This window comes from Camelus bactrianus, chromosome 6 (assembly GCF_048773025.1).
Source record: "Camelus bactrianus isolate YW-2024 breed Bactrian camel chromosome 6, ASM4877302v1, whole genome shotgun sequence".
NCBI lineage: Eukaryota > Metazoa > Chordata > Mammalia > Artiodactyla > Camelidae > Camelus > Camelus bactrianus.
The window spans coordinates 92,692,300-92,711,260 of NC_133544.1; the positions used below are offsets into that span (position 1 = coordinate 92,692,300).

The following is an 18,961-nucleotide window of genomic DNA, read 5'->3' on the forward strand; positions in this document are numbered from 1 at the left end:
CCTGCCCATTTTTCTTAAGAATCTCTTCTATGTTAACCCTTTATATGGGAGGGAACCCCCAGGGAGAGGCAGAGCGGGCCTTTGATTCACCAGAGCCACTACAAGCAAGAGTTAAGCCTCAGTTGCCCCAGGCGCAAATTGGGGATATTGACTTCCATAATACACAGGATTTCTGCAAAGGCCAAATAGATTCACAGGCTTTGGAGCAACATGGGCTAGCTGTGAGGACCTTAGATAGGTAACTACCCAGACTTCACGGGGCCTCAGATTCTCTTCAGTAGAATGGTTGTAATAATATCTACCTGGTATGGTTGATAGGCAGATTAATAAGGGAGACAAAATGCTTAGCGTGGCATCCAGTAAATATGAGTTATAATGGCTGAGAAAATAACACAGAAATAAATAAATAAATAAATAAATAAATAAATAAATAAATAAATAAATAAATAAGATTTCGTCGTCTGAAAACATATGATTTTTTCCCAAAGGAGTTATTTAGGGAGATTGGCTAAATCGTGCAAACAAATGCAACAAAAGTCACGGAGACGCTTGAACCCGAGGTAAATTCCTTCATCAGGTCCAATCCAGGCGGGCCACGCCTCCAATCAGACAGGCCCCGCCCCAGTCGCTGAAAGACCTGGCCCATCGGGTTTCCGTCCGGGCCCCGCCCCTCCGGCCTAGCGCCCTCACCCGCACCCCGCCGCGCCTGCGCAGGGGGGCCGCCCGCGGAGGCGATGAGGGTGCTGGTGCGCTGCTGCTGGGGGCCCCTGCCAGTCGGTGGCGGCGCGGGCCGGAAGCCGACCCCGCGGTGGCGAGCGCTGGCCGGGCTGAGCGGGTCCTCTGGCGGGGAGGACGGCCGGGGAGCTCGAGTCCGCGAGAAGCCTCCTTGGAGGGTGCTTTTCTTCGGCACTGACTGGTTCGCCCGCGAAACGCTGCGGGCGCTGCACGCCGCCAGGTACCGGGCCCGGGGGTTGGGAGGCCCAGGTGCTGAGGCCTGTCGAGCCTTTGCGGCCGGCCTCGAGGGACTGGACTCCTTGCTGGGGAAAGCAGTGGCGCGGGAGGAGTGTGGGCCCAGGTCTCGGCGTCTCCGGGAGCCCGGAAGGTGCGCCACCCGCGGGCTGGGTCAGCCCTTGGGGCGCCCGCCTGGTTCCGTCCGGCCCACGCGCCCCACTCCGGGCGCAGTCTATCCGCGCTCCAGGCGCTACCGGGCGCCCCGCGGTGCCAAGCCCGCAGTGTCAGCTTTACATGTATCACCTCCGTCCAGTCCCACCGCCTCCCTGCCCTTTTTACGTGTAAGGAAACGATAGCTAGGAGGGTTAAACAATTGCCCAAGGTCATCAGCTGAGCAGGTTGGGACACGGGAGTCTGACTTAAGAGTCCTTCCGTATCGACTTCTTCGTACTCACCTAATTTGCACCGTCTAATCCTCTGGGCTTCTTACCAGGCGCATGCATCCCTTGCACACCCGTGTCTCACTCCTTCACTCCCCATCTCCTCCCTGTATACAACCGGATCCAGTTGTCTGGGAATGAATGGAGACATAGTTCAAAAACGATCTGTTTTCCAATGGATAAATTTATAAATCAGAACTCTTAGGAATATTTGTAGTATTTCTAAAATTTAACAAGTCGTGGTTCCTGGAAAAAAATTATTTGAAAGCCAGCCCATCCTGAAAGTCCATGGTATGTGGTGACGATACCCGTATATACTGCTCTGCCTTCTTTCCCCCAGCCTCCATTTTTTATTTCCTCACTCCGTTTTTTCCTGGTGCTCCCTCGTGCTCAGTTCTGTCATCTTTTTCCGTCAAATCTTCCCTGCATATAGTCTACAGAGCAGACCCTCACTGTTGACTCCTTCATGAATCCCCTTGTATTCCCCCCTCGACCCCCTCCCCTCTGTAACACACCCTGAAACACTCCCCTCTCACACGTTCTCTTTGCACACCCTCCATAATGCACTTTTCCCTTCTGCCTCCTGCATCTCTCACTGCATGTATCCTGGCCATTCTGCTGATGCTTCCGACGGTGGCTCCTGTACTCCTGTGCTTTCTCTTTTGAGCCCTCCTATCTGCTCCTTTTCTCATAATTCCTCAACAGGTGATGCAAAACCTGCTACATAAATGAATGAACAGTCCTCAGGCACTGGGACACTCTGCAGCAGGTTAATAAAAATGAGGTGGTGTTGCATGTACTGTCATGGAATGATGCCATGGTATATATTTTTGTTTTTAAAAAGTATTTAGTGTTTGAGTAACACCTGGTTGTGGTACAAAATTCAAAAGCTTCAGAGGATATGCAGTGAAAAATCAGTTCCTTCCACCTCTATCTCCCAGTTCCTCTCTTCAAAGACAAGCACTGTTTTCAGTTTATTCTAGAAATGTTCAGTGCATATACAAGCAAATGTATCTTTAACTCATTTTTTAAAAAGACTCACATAATAGCATACATAGTGTTAAGAGAAAAAATCAAAATGCTGAGCAGTATATGTAATATCCCGATTGTGTAAAATATCTGTACTGTATATGTTTTGGTATGCACAGGAAATTTCTAGAACCATGCTATCCAAACAGTAGCCAGTAGGAACATGCGGCTCTTTAAATTTAAAACAATTAAAATTAAATGTAAAACAAAACCTTGTTGTAACTCGACTGTACTTCAGTTAAAAAAGAAAATTAAAAAAAAACAAACCCTTAGTCTCTCATTTGCACTAGTTTTAATCATTTACTCTTAAATATTTCATGAATTTAATCATAAAAATGCCTTAGAAATGTGTGAAGTAGTCTAGCTTTATGTTATTGTCTTAACACTGTCATGTTTTCTTCTAATCTTTCCAACTTAGGGAAAACAAAGAGGAGGAGTTAATTGAAAACTTGGAGGTGGTCACAGTGCCCTCCCCATCACCAAAAGGATTGCCTGTGAAGCAATATGCCATCCAGTCTCAGCTTCCAGTGTATGAGTGGCCAGATGTGGGATCTGGAGAATATGATGTTGGAGTGGTAGCTTCATTTGGCCGACTTCTGAGTGAGGCTCTTATTCTTAAATTTCCCTAGTAAGTTTAATTTGTAAGGAAGTACAGTTTAGAGACCTCGGTCTTTATGTTTAGACCTGGTATCTGAAGTGCAGTAACTTGAACTCTAATTCTGCTTCCTTTAGTATTTTCTCTTAAAATGAAAAAATTTATTAGTGGCATGAATTGTTAAAATGCACGATGCTCTTTATCACTATCTATGGGCTCTCACCACCCTCATTTAAATTCCACATATAGGCTACAACTGCCATATTTGTCCCTCCTGTTCAGGTCTCTCCCTGAACACCTAGTCCCTGGTACCCACCACCCTCCGCAGCTCTGATAGGCACCTTACATTTAAGATGTCCAAAACTACATTCCTAAACTTTCACTCAAAACCTGCTCCTCCCAGAATCTTCATCTCAGTACATGGCAACTCCAGCCTTCTAGTTGCTTGAACCCAAAGCCTTGGCATTGTTCCCAATTCCTAATCTCACACCACACTTCCAGTCCATCAGGAAATCTTACTGGCTCTGCCTTTGAAGTCTGTCTAGAATGACTATCTCTCATCAGTTCCGCTGCCACCACTCTTGGCTGTTGTGCAGCAGTAGCCTCTGGGTGATCTCCACTTCTGTCTTTGGCCCTCTCTGTCTTTTACCACCCCACACCAAAGTGATCCTTTTAAAGCGTAAGTTGGATCATGTCCTCTGCTCAGAATTCTCTGGTGCTTTTCCATCTCAGAATGAAATTTAAGTCCTTACATTGGCACATGAGGGCAGATTTTTTTTTTTTTTCTATTTGGTTCACTGTTCTTGTATCCCCAGCACTTAAAACAGTGCCAGAACATGGACTGTGCTCAGTAAATATTTGTTGGATGAACAAGACTGGGCTGAACCGTGGAATTTAGAATACAGGACTCTCCAGTGCATGCTCTTGCTGATGGAGACATCATTAACTGATTAGTAAATTAGTTAACTAATCAGTAAATTAGTTAACTAATCAGTAGATCAGTAAATTATTTAAATTGCTCATTAATGGGTTAAAGGTATATTGGGATAAACAGCAACGGTGAATGAATCATTTGATGGGGATCTAATAAGCTTGTTTGAGGAATTTATATGCAAACTATGTGAAGTGAGGGTAATTATGTAACTAAACTATAGGTATAGTTCACATTAGCCGTGAAATGCGTGATTGGGCTTGAGTGGTTCTTCTCATACAGTAAAAAAAACACATTTTTTGTTTTCATTTAAAAACTCCAGACATCATGAGCTGTTGTGGAACATCTTTGAAATAATGAATAGTTGTTCTTGCTCTGTTTTTAATTGTCATTGGTCTTTTATGGTAAGAGAGTGAACTTAGCTATGGCTCCCATTTCAGATGGTATAAGACTAAATTTAACTGGTTTTCAAAATTTCTGGGGAAGTTTAATGATGAAAAGGAACATATTAGTTTAAGTAGCAGTAAACTAAATGGTAAAAAGCTCACTGGCATACTAATTTCTGCCTTTTCTAACTCAGTGGCATATTGAATGTCCATCCCAGTTGCCTCCCGAGGTGGCGTGGTCCAGCCCCTATCATCCATACCGTGCTTCACGGAGACACAGTTACCGGAGTAACGATTATGCAAATTAGACCTAAAAGGTAGTGCATATTTTCTCTTCTTGAGACTTTTTGTGATTTTGAATGTTGATATCAGTCTGCCTGGGGGGAAGTGGAAGGAAATGAGTGAGTGCTGCTCAATTTTTTCTCAGATTTCCAGTTTGGTATTACACAGTGTCTCTTTAAACTTGTTAACTGAAATAAATTACATTATTAAGTGGGTTTCTGTAAACAACACTATATAAATGAGAGATCGATATTTGTACATTAGTTGTTACGAATCTCGGTGCTACTGGCCTTGGTTTCTATGGTCAAAAAATTTTTCGAACCTGAAGTAAGAATATGTTGTTTATCAACGTGTCATATAATTGTCTTAAATGTGTTTAATTTTTTAAATGATACCTACAGTCTAAGAAACAGTTACTTTAAATTGTTTCAAGCATGTATGAAGCCTCTGCCTATTATCACCTAACAACCCCATAGAAAAGAAAAATTCAAAAGTTCGCAAGAACAAGTTGATATCTGGGATTTGCTTTAACTTCAAAAAAAATAAAAAAGAGGAGGGGCGGATGAAACAGGAGTGGCAGAACTTTGGTAATTCTCAAATCTTATGGTGTGTATATGGGGATTCCTTAGACTTCACTCTATTTTCGGAATGTTTGTAACTTTTCAAAATAAATATTTTATTAAAGCTCATAGGTTAAAAGTAGAGTTAACAAGCCACAAAATTAAATATTGAAAAGAAAATACATATGGAGCTTGATGTAAAATGTAAGACTTGTGGAAACGCAACTACACTTGAACTTCCTCAAAATCACCAGTGATTATAATTCAGGCAAAACTCTTGTCCTTTGAGAAAGGAATAATTATGAATTCCTTAATTGTACTTCCTTGGAAAATAAATTCTTTGCTCTATGCTTTCATTATATAAATAGAGATTTTTTCATACTCTTTACTACTAATGATAGAATTATTCATAATTGCAATTAAATCCCTGATATGCAACTTTATACTTTTTTTCCTTTAGGAAAAAATTAACTTGAAATCTGACTACAGGCTAGATTTTGCTCTCCTTTCTTTCACACTGACATTTCTCCCTTGCCGATGGCTAACAGTCATGGCCAGGGTTAAACTATCCTTGTAGAATGTAAACACTCATGTAGACAAACGTATTGATCTTAAGAAATCGTCAGTAATTGTATTATTATTTGCTTTTGATTTTTTGGTAGGTTTGATGTAGGCCCAATTCTCAAACAGGAAACGGTTCCTGTGCCGCCCAAGGGCACCTCCAAGGAATTGGAAGCACTGCTGTCAAGCCTGGGTGCCAGCATGGTCAGTTCTCCAGTATCCCCCTGCTTGTTATTCACTTAGTAGGTTTCCTAGGTGGTTGTGATGAAAAGAACAATTATGTGATGTTCTTTTTAAAAAGTTATTCCCATCCCTGGCTTCCTAAAAATTAGCTTGGCATTTGTGGTCTTTGAGAACTTACAGAGTGGGTACTTAATAAAGGCTGTTGAGTAAAATGCATGATTTTATAATGTACTATGTAATGTATTACATCATGTACTAGATTTTATAGTCTGCTGCATTTCACAGTGCGGCTTTTAGACTGTTCTTCCCAATTTCACTCTCCTCAGTCTCACAGATACACCATACATCCCTGTCAGACTGAACCAACAGCATTTCCTAAGTGAATCTCAGCTTTCTTCCCACTTCTGTACCTTGCCCAGTCATTTGCATCCAGATGCACTGGAATTCTGCTGACCCCTAGCTGGAAATGAACTCTGTGGCTTTTTCACTGAATCTGCATACAGTAGGGTCTGAGTAAATGCTTAATGACCAAATTAATGACTTTCAAATGAACTAAATTTTCTGTAGAGGAAGACTCCCCACCCCACCCCCACCCCCAGCTGTACAGATGCTGCTTCCCATTCTAGGCACTCTCCTTGGAAATGCTGTCATAACAGTGGGTGTCATTTACTGAGCACTGGCTTGTGTGCCAGGATTGTTTTAAATACTTTTACAGACATTTTTTTGCCCTCCCAACAAACCCTTGGGGTAGCTTTTGTGGTCAGCTGTTTTATAGATGATGGCATTGAAGGCCACAGACAAGTAAAATAACTTTTCCACAATGACATAGCTAGCAGGTGGTGGAACTGGGATTTGAACCCAGAACTGTGTGACTCCAGAGTACATTCTCTTTCTGTGATTTTCCACTGGCTTCCCTTTTGCAGAGTGAGTGCAGATAGCTGAGCACAGGCTGTCCAGACACCAAAAGCTTGCACAGGCACGCAAAGCTCAGCATTCTCTGGAAGGAAGTCGGTGACCTGTGCTCTACAGAGAGCAACATCTCCACTAAAACTCCACCATGTAGATGGATCCTCACAGCTAAAGCCAATTTACTGCCTTACCCTCCCACACAGCTCTTTTAAAACTATACATAATTTCATGGTACTGAATTGTAATGGATTTCTGTTTTTGTTCTTTTCATCTTGAATATATTGCTCTTTTTTTTTTTTTTAGCTTATTTCAGTTTTGAAAAATTTGCCTGAAAGTTTGAGAAATGGAAGGCAGCAGCCCACTGAGGGGGTGACACAGGGTAAGTGAAGACTTCTACATCTTTCCTAAGGTTTTCTTTGTTGTGATGGCGCCTGAACCCTCTGACTTCTTCACTTGCACATGTCCCTTAATTTTGACTAAAGACTGAGTGCCCACTTGCATATCCTCTTCCAGAGAAAGACTGGTAAGGTCTCTCTCTCCCTTTTCACATGTAGCCTCATGAAAGATTAGAAAAATTTTCTCTACTCTTTATATTGAAAAGTACCAAACACAGAGGTAAGTTGAAAGGCAACGGATACCTGTTTAACCCAGGGTCAACAGTTACTAATGTTGCCATATTTTCTTTCTCTCTCCCTGTCTCTCTCTATATGTTTATTTAGTGTATGTATTTTAATTTCTGCTTAACTGTTGGAAGTATGAATCATATTTTATAGCTGTATGTTTTTCAGGGTAGGATCCAATTGTAATTAGTTGTATGTCTCTTCAGTCTCACTAGAGTCTTTCTTCCACTATTTCTTTCCCCTCTATGTCATTAACTTTTTAAAGAGATCAGGCCAGTTGTCTGTTTCCTTCCGGTATAGTTTAACTTGTTTTCCTAGTCCTTAAAGTCCCTGTAAGTTGAAAGTTCTAAAGGCTTGATTAGATACGAGCTTAAAGTTTGTGGAAAGAATATTTCATAGATGATACTATGTTCTGGTGATAATTTTTTCAGTCTGTTTTTAACTTTAAGGATTGCTTTTGGTTTTTATTGATGATTTGATTTTATGTCTTGACTATGTAAGACAGTTACATGACTCACAAGTTAAAGCTATTTAAAAGGATATACTCAGAGAAGTCTCATCTCTGTCCCCTGCAGTCTTGGAGTGTCACATCACTAAGCTGTAACACCAGTTTGCGTCAAGGCTAGTGAAACTAAGTTTGATTACTTGGTTGAGGAGGGGACCTCCAGATCTTCCCCATGTAAAGTTGTGTTTCTCCCTTTGCAAATGTCAGGTAGTCCATGGGGTAATACTTGGCACCATGCAAATATCTGGTTCGTGACAGCCGTTCACGTGACAGTTTTAGCATGGACTGATGCTCCTTCCCTGAATGCATCTTTTCAATGAAAATCAAAATAATGATTTTCCAATTCCTTTTACATTTAATAGTTGGCATTGCTCTGTGAAGAACTTTTCCTCATTAATTGTGGGTGAATTTTGATTCATCCTGAAATGGCAGGATAAATGCTTAATTCTTTCTCTAATTATCAATTTTTTTAAATAAAGAGTTGGTGCCATAATCACTTTCAGTTATGGTGGCAGTGAGTTTTTTAAATTATCATTTGATTTGTGGATTTTTATTTATCATGTTTCATAATTAATTACATTCATAATGCTTTGTGCAGCTCCAGTTGTCCCAAATTTGGCTAGTGGGAGCCCCTTAAAGTTGGCTCCTGTGTCCTATATCCAACCCCCGACCCCCAGCTAATTTTTGAGTGCTGCCTGTTTTCCATCACAGGATGTGCCAGGCTCACTGTGTAAATTCTCTGCCCCACACTGGAATCAGCAGTCTCTCCCTGGTTCATTTTAGTGGGGTGGGAGGAGGCGTGGTATTTAGAAACCATCTAATACAATACTGTGTTCCAGGATGAGGTGTCAGTGGACAAGGTGTTATATTTTAAAATATATATTTGAATCCATATTGATTCAAATTTTAAATTAGAGTTTTGCTGGTATTTTCTCTTACATGGAAAATCTTTTTAAAATCAATACTAGACTTTTCATTTGCTGTACATAAAATAATTTCAAAATTACAACACCAGTATTACTATAAAAACTATAACTACCAAGTAAGAGTAAAGATTTTTCTGCAGGTTTTTTTGTCCTTAAAATATATCCTACTAAGAGTATATAGTCAGAGCACTGTGTTCGAAACTTACTGGAGATAATTATTCTTTCCATGTGGTTTTGTTAATCTAGTTTGATGCATAGTTAAGTTTATGTGTTTCAATTTGTTTTTAATTTTCAGGGTTGCTTTTTTCCCCTTTCCAGTTAAATCTTATTTTTGAATCATGTAAAACATTTACATGATTCGAAAGTTAAAATTATTTGAAATGGTATGCTCAGAGAAGTCTTGCTTCCTTCCCATCCCCGTCTCCTCCAATCCTGTTTCTCTCTCCCTCTACAGTTACTAGTTTCTGATGTATAGATTTAATTTCTGATTTAGCCTTCCATTTGTTCCCTTTTATCAAAATAAGCAAAAACGCATATTTTAAAACTGATTTTTTCCTTTTTTCTTCCACAAAAGATAGCACAAAGTATACACTCTTACACTGCATCTTTCTTTTTTCACTTAATAGTGTCTCCTGGTGTTCATTTCCTATCAGTGAGAAGAGACTTTCCTGTCCTTTTTTCTGGCAGTATAGCTCTCACTTATGGGGTTTATCATAATTAATTCAACAGATCCCCTATTGGTGGACATTTGGATTGTTTCTAATCTTTTGCTATTTCAGATAAAGCCACTAAGAATTACGTTAAGCATATGCTAACCTCCTAATCTAATAGATAAGAAATTGTGTCTTGGAGTAGTTTTGATTTACATTACTTCTTGAGTGAGGTTGAGGAGCTTCTCATATGTTTAAGAATATTTGCATTTCTTTTTTCTGAGAAGGATCTGTAATATCTTTTGCCCATTTTTCTATCTGGTGTTTGGTCTTTTTCCTCTCACTTTTTAGGAGAACTTTGTGTAATAGATGTAAGTAAATCTATATAATAGGTATAAAGTTTCCTAAATATAAACATATATTTCATAGATATATAATAATAATTGTATATAAATATTTATATTTATTATATAGATATAGCTCTCATAATAGACTGTATGTAAATAGATATAAAGTACTGTGATATAAATTGAAAATACCTTGTTTGTCCTTTGTTTTTAGGCCTGACTTAGAGCATTTCTTTTTGTCTTATAAAAGTTTATTTTTATGTGGTCACATTTATCATTCTTTTCTTTAATTGGTTCTGGATTTTGAGTCATAGAAGGACTTCTTTCTGTTCCTAGGTTATAAAGAAATTCACCCATGCATTCTTCTGGTACTTTCATTTATTATGTATGTATGTGTATATTTATTTTTACTTTATATTATAGAAAATTTTAAACATATAAAAGCTGAGAAAATAATATAGTGAATTCTCTTGTGTCTGTCATTCAGTATCAATAATTACTAATTTATGGTCATTGAACCTGATATTCATTCTTGCTGTTGGCTTTATCTTGTAGCCCCTAAGATTTCTGCTGCTACCAGCTGTATAAAATGGGAGGAACAAACTTCAGAGCAGATATTCAGACTTTATCGTGCTGTTGGAAATATAGTAAGTTGAAAGTCAAATTGCAGTTTTACCTAATTGTGTGTGTAATTTACTTTTGATGTATTTTTATTTAGGAATAACTCTCATAAACAAAACTTGAGGTTCCTGAAATTCATTTTTTTAAAAAACCATTTTTTTATTGTGGTAAAATATACATAACAGAAAATTTGCCGTTTTAACCATTTTTAAGTGTGTAGTTCAGTCATAGTAAGTATGTTCACATTTTTGTGCAACCATCACCAGTATCCATCTCCAGAACTTTTTCATCATCTCAGACTGAAACTATACCCATTAAATAACAACTCCCCATTCCCTGCTCCCCACAGTCTCCCTGGTAACCACTGTTCTACTCGCTGTCTCTATGAATTTGCCTGTTCTGTACCTCAGATAAGTGGACTCTTACAATATTTGTCCCTTTCTGCCTGGTTTATCTCACTTAGCATGATGTTTTCAAGTTTTATTCATGTTGTATCACGTATCAGAATGTCTTTCCTGTTTTAGGCTGAATATTCCGTTGTATTTTTATAGCACATTTTGTTTATCTGTTCATCTGTTGATGGATGTTTGGGTTGATTCCACCTTTTAGCTAATGTGAATAATGCTGCTGTGAACATGGGTGTACAAATATCTATTTGAGTCCCTGCTTTCAATTCTTTTGCATATCTGACATTAATTTTTTAAATATTATTTAAACTTTAAATTTTTATAAGTCCTTCAGAATTCACAAAGCACTTTAAAGTATACATTTTGCCATTTCCCATAACCAATTTCTGTTATCCCATTTCATGGATGAGAGGAATGAAAATGAAGTGACTAACTTCGGGTGCCCAGTCACTAAATAATGAACTTAAATCTTGTAGCTCCTAATCCAGTGCTTTTTCCAGTATGTCTTTCTGCCTTTGGCAAGTTTTTTACAATTTAATTCTTAAATTCTTGATTTCTACATATGGCATACAAAGTGGAATTATAATAACTTGTTAAAATATGTGAATTAAATTCTCAGTTCTTTGACAAATTAGGCAAGGGAAAAGGAACAATGTAAAACTCTATTTGCGGATCACATGATCTTATATTTGGAAAATTATAAAGAATCCCCCAAAAACCTAGAAGACTTAATATTGTCAAGATGGCACTATTCACCAAATTGATCTACAGATGCAACACAATTCCTATAAAAATCCTAGTTGACTTCTTTACAGAAATTGATAAACTTATCCTAAAATTCATATGGAATCCCAGGAAACAAAGAAGAGCTAAAAAAAAAAAACACACTTTGAAAAAGAACAAAGTTGGAGGACTCATAGTTCCTGATTTCAAAACTTACTACAAAGCTACAGTAATCAAGGCAATGTGATACTGACAAAGATAGACATATGGCTCAATGGGATAAAACTGAGAGTCCAGAAATAAACTCATACATTATTTGTCAATTGACTTTGATAAGGGTGTCAAGGCAATTTGATGGGGAAAGAATAGCCTTTTTTCCACATGGAGTTTGGACAACTGATATCCACAATCAGAAGAAATGCATTTAGATCCCTACCTCACACCACATACAAAAATGAACTCAAAATGGATCAGAGACCTAAATGTAAGAGCTAAAACTATGCAAACTCTTGGAAGAACATACAGGGGTAAATCTTCATGACCTTGAAATAGGCAGTGGTTCTTAACTATGATGCCTAAAGCCTAAGCAACAAATTAAAATTAGGAAATTGAACTGCAAAATTAAAAACTGTTGGGCTTCAAAGAACATTATTAAGAAAGTGAAAAACAACCTACAGAATAAAAGAAAATATTTGCAGATCATACATCTGATGAGGGTCCAGTATCCAGAATGTATAAATAACTCTTACAACTCTATAGCAAAAAGATAAATAACATGATTGGAAAATCAGCAGGGGCTCTAAAAGACATTTATCCCAAGAAAGTACATAAATGGTCACTAAGCATATGAAAAAGGTAACCAATTGCGTTAGTCAATTCCATTTGCAAATGAAAACTTCTGAGATACTACTTCACATTCACTAAGATTGCTATAATTGAAAAAAACAGACAATAACAAGTGTTGACAGGGATATGGAGAAATTTGGACCCCTCATTCGTTGTTGGTGGAAATGTAAAATGAGGGCAGCTGCTTTGAAAAACAGTTTGACAGTTCCCCAAAAAGTTAAACACAGAGTTACATCACTGCATAATCGTTATCTTCTGCAATTCACCTTTCCTCTCCACTGAGAAAAGCTTGTGCTGTCACAGGAGTGCTTATCTTGGAACCAGAAGATGAGATTTGATTCCTACAGCTGCCATTTCTTAACCAAGATCAAGACCCTTAATCTTCTCTGAGCTTCTGCTCTTTTACCTCTAATATGAGGTTAATGACCAGATCCACAGCTGTCAAGATCAAAGGAGATAAACTGTGAATTTAAATCCATGCAAACATATGATTTTGACAGTAATGACATGGACTCTGAAATGGCTATATTCTTACCATCCCTCTCCTTTCTGCAGTGCTCTGATGATAAGGTAAAGACGAGCTTTACCTCCTCAAGAACAAGAACGTATATTCTGATTCTATGCCAATCATATTTGTAACTCAGCAAATGTTTTCCAGTCAGTAAGCAAGTTTCAAAAGTATTTTGAGTTCTTTGAAAGAAAAAAGTTACATGCATGTAAATCATTTCATAACTTTTATTGAAAGCAGGTGAGAGAAAAATCAGTCAGCAAATTATAGAAGAGGATTTTGTACCAAAATAGGGCATATAAAAGGTCATGAACACGTAGAACTTTTCTTCAAATTTATTTAATTCTCTGACTTACCGTTCAAATCTTTGAAACAACCTAACCATTCTGGAAAATTAAATGTCCTCTTTAGAAGGTGTTGTAAAAAGAGCACTGAGCTGAGAATAAGAAAACAGATTCTGATCCTTGGCTCTGCCACTAACTAGCGGCGTCTAAAACTTGGGAAAACAGTATTTTTCCCATTTCTGCATTTCTCTAGGCCAGTTTTCTTTCCTGTGAAATAGAGGACTGAACTACAGTCTGAAAAGCAGTTTATTTACTTTAGAAATTTGAGAGAACTTATTTCCTGGTGTTGTTTAGTTTCTGTTAGTCTGTTTAAATCAAAATGTGATTTTGCAGCAAAAGGCACTGTCCCAGAAAGTAGTGTTGGGACAGCTAGATTAGCCATTAGAAGGGGGAGCCCTCAAGTCTCACGTTTTAAAATCAAAATAAAATCTAGATGGATCAAGGATTTAAATGTAAAAAAAAAAAAAAAAAGAAAAAACTGCAAAGAACTGGGAAAAATCACGGTTGAATAATTTTATAATATTTGATAATCAGAGTGTGGCTAGGCCTTTTTTAAAGCATGACATGAACCACTGAAGTCATGAGAGGAAAGACTGATAAATATTACTCCATAAAAATTAAAAACTTATTATGCATGGAAAAAAATTACAGGACCCAGGATTAAAAGTTAACAAACTGGAAAAATATTTATAATACATCTAAGAGTTAAAGGGCTAATTTCCTAAAAATATAAAAAGCTTTGTCAATTAATAAGAGATGAATAACTCAGTTTTTTAAGGGGCCGAGGACATAAATCAGCCTGAGAAATAAATAAAATGTGCAAGTAAACATATGGAATACTCCTCAGCCTGATTAATAATAAACAGCAATAGGATGCCATTTTTTCCCCTCTTATGGAGGCAATTTAACAATAGAATGTTGATGTTTTTTGAAATCTAAGTCCTCAAAGATATACCTACCAGACTATTTCTTACCACACTTAAAATTTTTTACATTATAAAGTATCCATCATAAAGATACTGGTTGCATAAATTACAGTACATTTCATAAAATGGAATACTCTGCAGCAGATAAAAAGGGTGAAATAGATCAGTGTGTACTGATGAAAGTTTGTCCATGGTTTATGGTTAAGTGAAAAAAGTTCCTTGTCAAAGAGTATGTTGTAGATTTTTCTGATAATTATATTTATAGAAAAAAAATACAAGGCTGTACACATCAAACTATTAACAGTGGTTACTAACCTCTGGGGATGAGAGTACAGAATACTTCCACTTCTAATTTTTTAAAATATAGTTGTTGCAATGCTTGCACTTTTTATAATGAGCATACATTTTTAGCTAGAAATACTAATAAAGATAGAAATATTTTTTTAAATAGTGTTTAATTTTAAGATCTTGTAAGTCCTGGAAACTGATGTAGAGAATCATGTTCTGTTCTGTTCCACAAGGTTTAGAGACTGAGTTCCCAATTCCTCTGTAACTGGGAGAGAAGTCAGACCAGAGTAACGTAAAATGGTAGTTGAAAAGGGTTTGGGGGTTGAATGTAGCTCTTTATCATACCTTCTTTAATTTTATTTGCAGATTCCGTTGCAGACACTCTGGATGGGTAATACCATTAAACTTCTGGATTTGATAGAAGTTAATAATTCCATCCTCACTGGTACTTATTTTTGAATAGCTGACATGGAAAATATTTTCACTATAGTCTATTTGAAAACATATCTGTTTTACCATAGGTCCCATTTTCTAAAAATAAGGATTCTTTTAGTTTGTTTCAGTTCAGTAATGGTAATACTTTACTTTCATTTAGTCTTATTCTTTGCAGTGTCCATTCACATGTATTCTCTCTTTTAATCATCATGAGAACCTGGAGAGTAGGCAGAGCAGTGTTACTATCCCATTTTAATCTCTGTGATTTTCTCTACTAAAGTTTTAGTACAGAATGACTTGTTTGATTTCACTCTTGTGAATATCATAGTGAAAATCATCTGGGCATCTCAGTGAGAATCTTAGGCCAGGGTGTAGCATTTCATGACACTGGTCCATTCGAAAGCCCATCAGTGCCCTGCTGTCCTGGTAGACTGAGGAGGGTGAGCCACAGAGGGAGCTGGCGTAGTTCAATTCCTCAGGAATCTAGGAATTGGAATTTGGTCATAGATGGAAGGGCCAGCTTAGATCTAAGCCTCTTGTATGTCTCTCCACTGATAGCTAGTTATCTCCCCTGTATGGTCAAAATGTCTAGATTCAACATTTTAGGTTGATCTCCGGGACACTGGGTAAAGACTCATAGCTTCTTGTGTGTATGGAAAGCTTCCCTTTGGATTTGAGATACACACAGAACATCGTGGCTTTACCTTAAGTTTTAGATTATAAAGTCAGGACATCAGCAGATATGTCCCCTCCCAAAATGATTTTTGATTTTTAAGAAGCACCATGAAGTTGCATCATTATTTATCTTGTCTCTCATATCCCTTTCCCCCCCCATTCTTTAGATCCAAAATTAACAGGACAGGCTATTACTCCAGGGTCAGTAATATACCACAAACAATCACAGATACTGCTGGTTTGTTGCAAGGTACGTTTTCCTTTAATTTCAAATTAAATCAAATTAAATTTAAAAACTTGTTTTACTGTGTTTACAGTTTGTATCATTTATCATTTTAACTTTAGTTAGTTATTTTTAGTGGAGGTCCTGGGGATTGAACTCAGGACCTTGTGCATGCTGAGCATGTGCTCTACCACTGAGCTATACTCACCCCCCATTTATCATTTTTAGTTGGGACTTCCCTGCCTATCAGATTGAGCCAATGGACAGTTTGATTTTCTTAAGAAACAGTAGAATCTCTAATATTTTTTAAGTGATGAAGTTTTGCCAAAGCATTATTATTACTCAGACAATGAAAGAAGATTCAGTGCTTTCTTAAAAAAAAGCTTTTATATTCTCAGGAATCTAATTTAATTAACAAATCATTGTGTTAACATGACTATCACAAAAGATAGTCCTATCAAAGTAGCTAGCTGAACTACAACAGAGCTTGCATCCTACTTGCTTTTACTGTTCAACAGTGGTTAGACACAACATTGTAAAATGACCATAACTCAATAAAAAATGTTACAAAAAAAAAAACAGGAGATTTCTTAACTATTTAAAATAACTTTGGAACCATCATTGTTGTATAAGACAATGGCGTTGTCCTGAGACATGTTCCACGTTCCTTCCATTTCCTGAGTGTTTTCCGTCCTGTGGTGGTTATGTGTGATGTTCCATGCTCAAGAAAGGGTATTTATATAATGTGTGATGATGGATTGCTCTGACCTACACAGACTGTAGACGCAGAACTCCTACAGCAACCTCTCTTCATCTCTCTTCAGCTTATCCTGGAGTAGCATTGGGTGCACATGTCTATGTTGCACATCTGCAGTTTGCTCTCATGGAAGAGATGGGTTGTCTCAACATGTGAGTTTGAGTCCCACCAGTTGTGTCTCCTCGGACAAATCACTCTCCGTCTCCAGGCATCAGTTTTCTCTTCCAAAATCAGTTTGGGGATAATACTGGATCTGCCGACTTTTTAGAGTGGTTATATTTTGACAGCCAGTAACAATAAGATACATGGACACACACTGAAAATTGTAAAGCACCACACAAATATAACATACCTTTTTCTTTTGCCCCTTCTGTGTTTAAACAGGTTTAATTAGGTCTGTACATTTGTTATCACTCCTTGGTAATGAACTTGTAGTGTCAAAGAATCATATATGTTACTTAGTGCTATTTACAGTTAGGCATTTAGTAAAGATTTGTTGTTGTTGTTGTTATTGTTGTTTTTCATGATAAAAGTTTTATAAACTAAAATTTACCACCAGTTTTGCCAGCCCTGCCTATTCACTGTTTGTCTTTTGCCCCTTAGGATGGCTGGATTGGTGTTCAATCAGTGATGCTCAAGAAAAAACTAACAGCTACTGATTTCTACAATGGATATTTGCACCCCTGGTACCAGAAAAATTCCCAAGCTCAACCAAGCCAATGCACATTTCAGACTCTCAGACTTCCACCGAAGAAGAAGCAGAAGAAAAAAATTGTTGCTATGCAATAGTGCGTTAAGTAGTAAGGAAGAAGATGGACAAGATCCTACTGTGTATTTATAATTTGTTAAAAGCCTTATTTATATGGAATTACCTTGACTTTCAAAGAAGATGACACTGTTGGAAGGGAAGATTATTGTCAAAAAGATGAATTACCTCACTTTTCACTTTTCGCTTAACAGTAATTAAGAACGGCTTTTTCTATTTGAATAACAAAAGAAGCTTTGAATTAAATTTTTATTTATAATATCAAATTCATGGAGACTATCTTTCCCTAAAAGTGAGTACAGCTAACTGGTATGTGTATACATACTGAAGAGAAGTTCTTTTAAAAAGTGTCTATTAAATTTTTTAAATCATATATTCCCTTTGGCTGTTCTTTCAGCAGTATTTAATCTACATTTCTGATTTTCAACAAGGAATAAAGTCAGCTCTTTAAATTTATTTACCATCTAGTCACCAAGTAGTAAACATTTATAATATGTAATAATCTCTGTCACATTGATCTGTACAGTAAATTCGTATTTTACATCTAGATTTTATTAAAGTAGGAATATGCTAACATTCTTCAACTTACTTGTGCAGTAAAGGTTACTGAGCATCTGGTCTGTGCAAACTCAACCTTTCTATCTCCAGGGGAGTCCGGCACTTCTGGAGGAGGAAGGATGTACAGCGGCCAGCTGTTGAATTTTTGAAAATCTTTACAGGTCAGCTTTCCCTGCCTAGATTCTATCAGTTAAAAATTTTCTCCAATGATTAACTTATCCATTCAACAACATTCACTGATAGGGCGATCTTATAATTGGTCACCTAAACTGGGACATGTTCTTGAATAAAAGTTAGCACTTAAAATAATTTCTCCTGGACAACAGGCATAAACAGGACCCTCCCAGGTTGTATGGACGTTGTATTTATTGAACATTTGCTAAGTAACTCGTCTTTATTGCTGATTGCTGGAGATTCAGAGATTAAATAATATTTGGTATCTTCAGTCTGCTAGTGAGGCTACATAAGCAAATATATAATTTTGTTACAAATGCCGCAATGGAAGTATAATGGAAGCATTAAGTCTCCCTCAAGGGAGTCATTGGAGGGCATTGGTATTCATTTAAAAATAAATAAACGTAATTACCTGCCCTCACACCCCCCCAAAAAAACCCAAAATGTAGATTGCTGTTCCAGAGCTTGAATCATAATCTGGATTTTTTTTTTTTTTTTTTTTGCACATGGAAAATGAGACTCTGCATTTTATCACACTCAACAAATATGCCAGAGCAATAACAGCTTTAAGTAGCTTAAGAGGAATAGGGAGCCACGTGCTAGCCCTCAGGTCCCAGGTCCTCCCAGGCAGGGTGGACCACTGCCTATTCTGTGCTCTGGCTGACAGGATGGATTTGCAAATACACTGCCTCCTTATGCAAGATGCTTCTGCTTTGATTCTTGTCATTGCTGAAAGAACATCAGACTCAAAACAGAATTAAAAAAAGAAAAAACAAACCAGAATTCAGTTACTCATTACTAGTTGGGTGACCTGGGACAAGTTACTTAAAATTTT

At 37.5% G+C, this 18,961-nt stretch overlaps 1 protein-coding gene across 3 annotated transcripts; it reads left to right on the forward strand.

Moving 5' to 3' along the window:
* The first annotated feature begins 672 nt into the window (after positions 1-672).
* MTFMT (mitochondrial methionyl-tRNA formyltransferase) lies at positions 673-17,767 on the forward strand. 3 transcript variants are annotated; one of them, XR_006724942.2, is made up of 10 exons: positions 673-955; positions 2,839-3,048; positions 4,527-4,649; positions 5,837-5,939; positions 7,131-7,206; positions 10,431-10,522; positions 14,905-14,983; positions 15,816-15,898; positions 16,696-16,780; positions 17,232-17,371. XR_006724942.2 is itself a non-coding variant. In XM_010955305.3 (9 exons), the coding sequence occupies exons 1-9, from the start codon at positions 735-737 to the stop codon at positions 17,415-17,417; spliced, it is 1,173 nt and encodes a 390-aa protein (XP_010953607.2). In that variant the 5' UTR covers positions 675-734; the 3' UTR covers positions 17,418-17,767. The 3 variants fall into 3 exon arrangements, 2 of the variants coding, with proteins under 2 accessions (XP_045372700.2, XP_010953607.2); XM_010955305.3 differs by lacking the exon at positions 16,696-16,780 and having other exon boundaries at positions 675-955; positions 17,232-17,767; XM_045516744.2 differs by lacking the exons at positions 14,905-14,983; positions 15,816-15,898; positions 16,696-16,780 and having other exon boundaries at positions 17,232-17,767.
* The last annotated feature ends 1,194 nt before the right edge of the window (positions 17,768-18,961 follow it).